Raw genomic sequence first — 9,802 nt, 5'->3', positions numbered from 1 at the left:
ATTGATTCATTTTTGGGACTCTATGCATTTAAGGGTTAACTCTTTGCACTGTTACGTCTTTCATGGCTAGGTTAATTACGACTGTTTCGTCCTTAATTATTTCCTTGATGTCATGAGATGATTCTAGTGATTGTCTTCGTTCACTTTCATTCCTAAAGATGACAAGAGATTCCAATTTTGTTTCGATTTAATGGAAATAATTGGCAGCTATATTTATCGAATTTTGCACGAAATATTCGTCACGAGTCTGACTCGTTATTATAGCGCAAGGGGTTAACCCTTTGCAATCGAAGCCATTTTAATTGTAAATGTGATATAATTTTCCTGATCTGTAGTATTTCTATTCTATGCGATAAAGTGCACTTTTATGGATACGAAATTGATTCTTGCGATTTATAGCAACAATTTCACTACTCAACAATTTTTGTCAATCTCAACTTTATTATTATAAAAATTATTTTCGAACACAATAGAATAATTTCAGTGGTCACCATTCGAGTGCAAAGGGTTAACCCCTTGCGCTATAATAACGAGTCAGACTCGTGACGAATATTTCGTGCAAAATTCGATAAATATAGCTGCCAATCATTTTCCTGATCTGTAGTATTTCTATTCTATGCAATAAAGTGCACTTTTATGGATACGAAATTGATTCTTGCGATTTATAGCAACAATTTCACTACTCAACAATTTTTTCAATCTCAACTATATTATTATAAAAATTATTTTCGAACATAATAGAATAATTTCAGTGGTCACCGTTCGAGTGCAAAGGGTTAAAATAAGTTGTTCCTACTTCGCGCATCGGTAACGAACAAGTCAGAGTTCGATCGAGTAGAATCGAACGTATTCGAAAGCGACCTGTAATATCTCCGATACAAAGAATAATCGAATCCGCGAGAATCAAGGAGCTCGCGTGCACACCGCGAGTCCATCTTCGCGTATATCGGCGAGGGTGCGGAAAAGTTGGCCCACATCCTCCGGCTGGCTCTCGGCCAATCTTTTGTTTCGCGACGACGAAAGCCTGGCCGGACGTAGCTAGTGGGCCCCCGTCCTCGCCGCTCTCGCCCTCTTGATCCGGACGCTGGTTGATTCCACCCCCGTGCTCTTTAGTTAATTACCGCGCCAGCAATTTGTTGATTCGACGGCTGCTCGCGTGTCCTTTCCGCGGCATTTTATAAATCAAAAGGCGTCGCGAACCTTGACATTTCCCGCGGGATTTATCGCCGACGCCGCGGGAAGTTATGACGCGATGCGACAAGCGTCGCGCGTCGTCGAACCAGTTACCCATGCGCTTCTCTTTTCTTTTTTTTCATTTTCGCGCATAATTAAACTGGTATTTATCGAATAAGACGCGCAACGTTTCTTCGTTTAAATTCAATCGCTTGTTTAGTTGTCCGTACGGACTCCCGACTTGTATTCGACGCTCGAGGGCACGGCAGAGAGGCGTCGCAACCCCTCGAGGAGTACGTCGATCGCGCAAACCGATAAATGGGCCGTTTATTTTGAAAGTGGCCTAACTCCGTTCTTGATCAGAATTATTCACTTAACACGTTGAATGCCACGCCCATTTTACAGGAATTGTCCGTGGCGCCACGATGAATTTTTTCTATTATGCGATACATATAATGTCCAAATATTATCTGCAGTAGGTAAGTTAGAGTGTATAACCATGTTTGGCATGTTAATTGCGACGGGGGTCACACCACTACATCAACGACGATAATAATAAAAAAATTATAAGCATTGTCATTTGTTTAAATTATATATATATTTTCATCAATCTGAGCGCGCCGGTCACCGGTGGCCCCCACGGCGTCACTGCCAAGTTCAGTGCCGGTCACCGGTGACCCCCGTGGCATTCAACGTGTTAAATAGTTGCCACTATTTTAATAGTTTATTACTATACTGTGAATATTCTTTTTATCTAAAATAACTCTACAGACAAATCAAATTAATTCAATTCATTATTTACCTATTAACGTATTCAAATTTTACAAGTCGATAGAAATAAAAAGTAAACACTATTTTAATAGGAGCTATAAATTGAACACCCTTAAATATCTCGATTCGAAGATAAATCGAGTTGGGCCACTTTCAAAATAAACGGCTGAAATAATCGACGGTGCTCTCTACTTCTCCGTCTAACCCGTCTATCCGAACTATCTTCCAGCCCCACGGATCGTTCAACGAGAGCCTGGGCGTTTTTTGTCCCAAAGGCCAACTGGACCTGCTCCAGCTGGTGTGGAAGGAGGACGTGCTGATCGACTGGTCGAAGCCGCTTTACATAAATTTCGTTCATAACGACATCGCCGAGGAGCTGTCGCGTTTGTACGAGGACACCGGGACCATCGAGCGCGTAGTCGGCGATTTGTTCATCTGTCCAGACCCGCAGCAGCCGTACAACGCCCGGTCCGAGGACGAGGAGGACCCCGACGTCGAGGTGATGCCGCTCAGGGCCGAGCACGCGGAATTCATCCACAATCTGTACCCGGCCAACGATATGGAGTGTCAGCAAATATTTCGGCTGCTGATCAAGTCGATGACGGGGTGCGGGGTGTTCGTCAAGGGCGACCTGGCCGCGTGGATGGTGCAGTCTTACTACGGTGCCATGTTCTCCATGCAGACCATGCCGCAGTACCGGAGGAAAGGTTACGGAACGAGATTAGTAAGGTAAGTCACCATATGATCCTTCGCTTTAGCTGACGTTAATTCGATTCGATAGCCAACCCCGTGCAACGTTATCAAAAAACTGGCACGTTTAGTTCCCGTTCTCTTTACATTTACTATAATTACACATCGTTTCGTATTCGTTCGTAACCTCTAGCTTTGTTCCCATTCTCTCTCGCACTTTTTATGCTGCTTATCGTTATCGTTGCTACTGCTGTCGCGCTACCATTGGTTCATTGTATTGCGTAACGATGTTCAACGCTATCCGTGGTAACATTAAAAATGACATCTGGTCCGTTTACACCGAACAAAGGAAAGCGAATCAAACGGGAATCACGAGCAACGGGTGACTAGAAGCATGCGTTACATTGGAACACTGACGGAATGAGAGTGCTTGACTGCTGAATGGAGGATCGAGTGTGTTGGTGTCTCGATGGCCGAGTCCGCGAGCGTTTCCCAAATTGAACGGTGACGAACTACTCGCAGGTACCTGACGAAATGGGTGGCCGACAGGGGTTATAAGCCTTTCGTGGTGATACGCCCGGAGAACGAGGCCAGCCAGAGCCTGTACAAGAAGCTGGGCTTCAAGAAGCTGTACCAGATGGTTCGGATGACGTTCACCCCAACGTCGTGGCAGGAAGAACCGGAAGCCGAGGTGCCTAAGGAAGGTTAGATCGAGTTGCACAGTGGTGTTACATGGACATTACGGACATATGGTGCTTAGGCGCAGAGTTGTTGTGGATCAATTACAAATAGAAGGTGGTGAACGCTTTCCAGAACAACGAGGAGATCCGCTCCATCCACGAGTCCGTTCCGATGGGTGCCTGCCGGCGGAAGACGACGCCGACGCGATCGCCGATGAACCGGAGGAGGAGGAGGACGCGGCGCCGAGCGAGGACGAGCCGGCGGACGAGGAGGAGATCAGGACGTCGGAGGAATGGAGGCTGCCGACGCGGAATAATGAAATTACACGTTCGATTATTCGATAAATGGTCCACGGTCTGAGTCGCGTGGCTCGGTCTCGGGCCGCTCTCCCTCCCGGAGCCGACACGGGCTGTCGGTGACGGTGCTCTCTCTCGGCCACGGCGCGATAATCTATCCATCGATCGGACCCCGCTAGCGAAATAGCTGAACGTAGCAACGGCGAACAATCAGAACCAAACAAAAAAAAAACCTTGACGAGCATCGTTTCTCGATTCACGGCGACGACGGGGCACAGGATTGTTTCGGTGTCCCCTCGTTTTAGACGATTACCGGTAGCTTTTGTAAACGAGATCGGCTCGATCGGGAACAGTTGAAAGTAAACAAGAACGGCGCGTAATCTCCTCGTGGTCGGGATCGATGGTGTGTCCTAGGGAGGCGTCGGTCTCTCAGGGAGCGAGAGGGCCCCGAGTAGCATCGTTCTGCTGTCGGCCGAATCGACGGGGTCGGATCGTCCGACGAGGCAAGGGTGTAGCAAGCGGAGGATGGTCTTGTAGTCGCTAAGACCCGTTTCGAACCAAGATATCTACCTCGCGATGCAACGTTACAGCAAACAGCGTTATCTTTTTCTCGCGCGAACGCGTCACAATAAGGAGCAAAAGGCGTTCCATCGCCTTTCAAAAAGGTGTGCAGATACTTTTGCTCGTTGTTGTATACGGTCGTCGCAACTGTTTAACCCTATACGTTACCATAAAACAGCGGTCTCCGTCACTCCGAAGGTTAAACCGATTCCTCTCCGACTTCTTTCTGTAATTCTTTCACTTCGTTCGAACGCTCTGCCATCGGCATTTCACGCAACTATCCTTAATTCTCGTCTCACTGCCATTACTGTTACTGTTATCAACGTCGTTATTATACTTATTACCGTTATTACGCTTCCGCGCGCGTGTACCCGCTGTTATTACATCTTCTGTAACAAAGGGCCGCCCTAGTTTACGCAACAAATAAATTCAATTGAACGCAAAGAGAAAAAAGAAACGCGAGAAAAAAGCGACGCGTTTGCTGTAACGTTGCCGGAACGGAATTACGCCACGATCGTTCACGTGAGAAACGGGTCCGAGGACCATCCTTTCCGGTTACCTTGTTTCGCGTAATCCGTACGCCGTAGACGTCGTTTCAGCCGGCAGACAGCGCGGAGGAAAACTGGTCCCCGAGCGGCACGGGCGACGCGACGCTGCAGAAAAAAGCGGTGTGTGAAGTAAAGAAACAAAACAAAAATGGAAAAAAAGAGAATTATTTTAAGGAACTTAAACGACATTAAACGGCACCGCGTTCGTGCGAGGCTTCAGTTCGCGTACGATTGATGCGTACGGGTTTACCGCGTACGGGTTCCTCATATCAGTCTGTTTCGGAGAATGTCGCGAAGGGTCTCAGGAATCAGGTAGATGTATCCTTTGGGTTGCCAAGGTTAGATGGTTTTCAAAGTCTATCCAGTACCTCGTCCGGTATCTTCCTGTTGTATTTGGTGGGTTCATTGTTTCAGATGTTTAGCGTTGTATTTATCACGATCGTGCCACGATCGTCGCGAACGAGGCGCGGGTTACACACACACACACACACCCCGTGAAACGTGGCGCGCGGCGTTTCGCCCGGTCTCGCGCACAAATGTAAAGCAAGGGAATAATAATAATAGTCGATCGTACGGTTTAGTGTTTCTTAGCGACCAGAGAATTCGACGAAAAGATAGACTTTGAATTAAATTTGTCGTACGTATCCGATCTGGATCGTGTCACGAGCCGAGAGAACGCGAGCCGAGAGAAAGAGCGGGAGAGAACGAGAGAGAGAGAGAGAGAGACAGAGCGCGCGAGTGTGTGTGATAGGACGCCGCGGTTCGCTCGAAGAGATATTCCGCACGGTGAATCGATCTGTGATTGAATTCCCTTGTATAAAGTAGCGTTTCGAACAAAATAATTCCGAAGCCTCGTGCGACCTCGACACGCTTTCCTTAATATGTAAGTAGAAGTAAAAATTGCTGTGCCCATGGCGCTCGACCGTGATTCAATTTTCAAGCGGACGCGAGCCGGCCACACCCCCACCACCCCCCGGCCGCCTCGCAGCTTTAAACGCGCGTACGGTATATCCTTCGATCACGATTTCGCATGACCGATGAGGAAACTCGCGGCTCTACCGCGCGCGGGCTTTCCTCGGTGCTTCCCGCGACCGTAGGGAATCCCGAATTCCAGGCTTTTACTTGTCCGTGATGATTCCTAATCGGTGTAAATGGAACACGACGAAAACCTGTAGGATTCTATGTCGCGCGTGCCTCCTCTCCGTTCCAGGGCGTGTATTACAGGGGCATCGCGTAGACCGGTTGTAGACCGGTCGAAAAATAAAAAAAAACGGCCAGCGTTTCTTCTATTTCCGTTTCGTATCTTTGCCGGTGATTCGGGAACTTCGACGCCTGTTACGTAAAACTACCTATTGTGGAACGCTTTTTAAAGTAATATAATAAGATCATCGTCGATTCCATCGGAACCGACAAGAGCGTTGTTTAGCGTTAAATATTTCTACTGCTGTTTGATACATACTGACGTTTCTACGTAACGTAACGAATTTTTGAAATATTCATTTGATACGACTAAAAACGTAATACGAATATAAAATAGCGTAGTGCGAGAGCGTGTACCTATTTATCGAACATCGTTAGAATAAACATTTATTTTTACAGCAGATTGTTACATAACGGTACATATGCGAGAGAATTTATAATGGACAATGTTCAAGAATACGGGCAGAATTTTTACATCGACTTTCACATGCTCTATAATCTAGCTTTTATCGTATTATTTATGCTAACCGTTTCAAACAAGTTGTTTCACAGTAGGTACTTTTACTTGAAAAAATTCTTTCGATCGATGTGACACGACGATTGAAAAGGGCCCTTGGAGTCCGAATTATCGACACGCGCGTATTGCAATTCGTGCAGGATTTTTCAATTGAAAAACCGAATTTCATATGGAAGAGTACCGATGTAACGGTGGGGAAGCTTCGCCGAATCGCCGGCAGTTGAGAAAGTCGGCGTCGTTACAATCTTTATAGGCGTGTACCGTCGCGGTGTTCGGTCCAGCGTGCGAGCCAGGGGATAATAATATTAATAGGAAAGATCCAGACGATTGATATTATTATTATTATTATTAGTTACAGAATCGTACGTGTGTAAAAATTTGAAAATACCGCGCGCAAACGGGAAGCTCGGTCTGTCCGGGTTTCGATTTAGGGACGCGCGATCACGATCGGCGAGCCCAAATCGCGTTCCGATTCGCGCGATGCGAAACTTGCAACGGTTTAGGGTAAACGAATAGAAATTGTTAAGCGTCGGTGAACGAGCAAACCAAGTTGTGCAATGTCCCCGTCGAACGCCATGTTTGGCCGTCACAATAATTGCAACCTTAGCCGAGCCAGGATCCGCGGTAAAATTCGCGCAATTCACTTGCGCGATGCATAAGTTCGAATTGAATCTCTATACGGTGGCCGTTGCGAGGAGCACGAATTCTGTCTCTGTCCTATTTTCAGGTTGAACGAATCGGGAACGAGAATTTTAACGACGGTTTACGAGTAAATTGGTATCTAAGCGTTTCGCTTAAATTAGCCGACGTGATATTTATTTACAGGAAAATTCAGTGGGCGAAACAAAAATTATTAAAACATTGGGAGAATTTCGAAATACCATCGCGTTCTATTCAGTTTGTTAAAACGACTAGGAAAAGGAATTCATTTGTGTTTAATAACATCTTAATCGTTACTTAATTGCTAGCTTGTCTCGATTGCTGTTTCATCACGGTTGTTGTCCGCATAAAAGTCGCCGATTAAAAAGGGTATAATGTGAATAAACATTTCCGCGATTAGCGAACGCGCGCGATACGATTTGACCAGGCGTCGTTAAAAATTTCGTATCGCGACCTTCCTTCCCTGCGAACGCGACGCGGATTCGGTTACCCGAAGGGCGCGAGAAAAATTCGTCTTAGTACCCGCGTCCGAAATTAGATGGCGGCACAATGACGTTTAGTGGCGCCGCGCGACACGTTTCGCGATTTGGCGCGCGCGAGTTGTCGTTCGGGTCTGTTCCGCGATCGTCCTCTGTCAATTAGTGGTCCCCGAGTGCAATTAACAGATGATTTCGGGCGCGTAGTATTGTTGTCGGTGGGAAACCACGGTGTCCTGGTTTCCGCCGCGGTGAAAACATCGTCGCTGGTCGTTTTAATCGAGTCAAAGATCTGGAAGACGTCCGACGGCACCCACTCGTCCCAACCGCGTTCGTTTTGGCGTGGAAACGAGAGCCGATCTAAAAGAAAAAGGTAGCGTTTACCTTAATATCGCCCTTTCGATAATAGAAGGTCCGCGAGGACGTCGATTCGTTCGATTACGCGACGATCACGCGCAACAATGTAAACGGATAATTCGCACAAAATGGTTCCTCGCGACGGCCTCCCCCCCTCCCCCTCCCTCCCTACTCCAAGCGTCCACCCACATCTCCCTCCGTTTACACAGGTTTTAATAGTCGATTTGGAATTACTCGCGGCTTCGCTTTCACTCTCAATTTCTCGACTGTTCGTCTCGGGACTCGTACGATCCCCGATGCAGAGACTGTTCTTGGGAAGCGCCGTCGGGGATAGAATCGCGGAACCGATCGATTTCGAATATTTAGAATATTTTCTTATCGCGCGCAATATTTACGGGAGAAACGAAAAACGCAGAAGCGAATATACCAAAGCCGCGTCTCCGTCGCTGTTTATCGCTTCGCGCCACACCTCCCCCATCTTTCTCCGAACACGTTTCTGCATCGATTCTACGAGGGCCCAGTTTCAAGTTTAATCTCGCACAATACGCTACGTGTATGAGTTCGCTTCGGGCACCTTGATTTTCTCGAGCGTTAAAATCGTTTTCTTCTAACCTACAAAACAAAAAACGATAAATCGACGGCTGTTCGCGTCTTTCATTCGTTCCACGCTTACCGAGCCCCACTCTCCCGTACTCCTTCCTACCTCTTAAGAAGAAAAAAAAAACGTTTTCTCTTTCCTCTTGTTACGAATATTCTTAACGGAAAGAACTCGTAGAGAAAAAATAAAAAGTGTCCAATCGGGAGCAAAAGCGACGGGGTGAGCGAAACAAAAAATTTAGCGTAAAGGAGAGAAATAATTTATGGACGGCGAGAACAACAAAACAGCAACGAAATAATTACAATTAAATTTATACCAACCCGCATTCTAGATCGCTAATCCTAGCGCTGTGTGAGTCAATGTCTCGCGAGATATAGGCCTACGATCCGTCTGTTTGACACTTAAAAACAACCACACGTTTCTTCTAACGCTTATTGTAAATACGTATATGATATACATATATACATATTATATATATATACATATATACATATACATACATATACATAAATGTATCCTTCCTATTTCCTCGTGCACGTTGCCTTTAACCGCAACAAAAAAAAAAAGAAAGGTAAAGCAGAAACGATGAGAAGACAACTCTTCCTTCGGAGATACAAAAAAAAAAACACTTAAATCTCAGTCCTACGACGAATGAAAGTTACAAAATATAAACCGAAGGAGAGCGAGATGAAGAACATGAGAATGGGAGCGAGAGTGACAGATGAATTTATTGCGGAAGCGTGGCGAAGTGGTACGGTTAATTGAAACGAGACGATAACGGAGAGATATAGATTAACACGCGCGGAAAACACAGCGTTCGGAGGGCGCCCGCGAGTAGGCGTCGATTCGTATGATTTGTACGTTCGAAAACGGAGGAAACTATAAAAAAACACACGTTGCAAGAGAACAAATATAGACGTTGGGTGGCGTTAGTTTTGTGAAAAATACTGGAAACTGGAAGAGAGCTTTGGGTAATAAATGAAACAAACCAATACGATTTCTTAACGACGGTGTCGTTTATTGGTCTCTCTCACTTCTAAACACGGTCCATCATCCAGCACAGAATCGCGGCATCTCCTTACAAACCATGAAACATTTCGTTCCCACGAATCCATTGCATTTAGTCCTTTCCTCTGGAAAATCCTCACACGCGTCGGTGGATGCACTTGCACTTGCCTTAAATCTATGCACTCGGTTTTCTTTTACCAACAAACATATTTCAACCATAATCAAACTCCTGTCAGCTCCGGATTACTAAAGAACGTAGATTATTT

General features: G+C 46.1%; 1 protein-coding gene across 1 annotated transcript in view; it reads left to right on the top strand.

The window, feature by feature from the left end:
• The window catches only part of LOC144471541 (uncharacterized), a 22,709-nt gene extending 13,177 nt beyond the window's left edge, over positions 1-9,532 (top strand). Inside the window, exons 4-6 of the mRNA XM_078183676.1 lie at positions 2,174-2,673; positions 3,157-3,338; positions 3,448-9,532. Coding sequence (XP_078039802.1) covers positions 2,174-2,673; positions 3,157-3,338; positions 3,448-3,659 — 894 coding nt within the window. The 3' untranslated portion in view covers positions 3,660-9,532. The remainder of the gene's footprint in view (positions 1-2,173; positions 2,674-3,156; positions 3,339-3,447) is intronic.
• The last annotated feature ends 270 nt before the right edge of the window (positions 9,533-9,802 follow it).

The sequence above is a fragment of the Augochlora pura genome, chromosome 6 (assembly GCF_028453695.1).
Source record: "Augochlora pura isolate Apur16 chromosome 6, APUR_v2.2.1, whole genome shotgun sequence".
NCBI lineage: Eukaryota > Metazoa > Arthropoda > Insecta > Hymenoptera > Halictidae > Augochlora > Augochlora pura.
The sequence above is the reverse complement of the archived record's forward strand: the minus strand, read 5'-3'. Positions and strand labels throughout refer to the sequence as shown.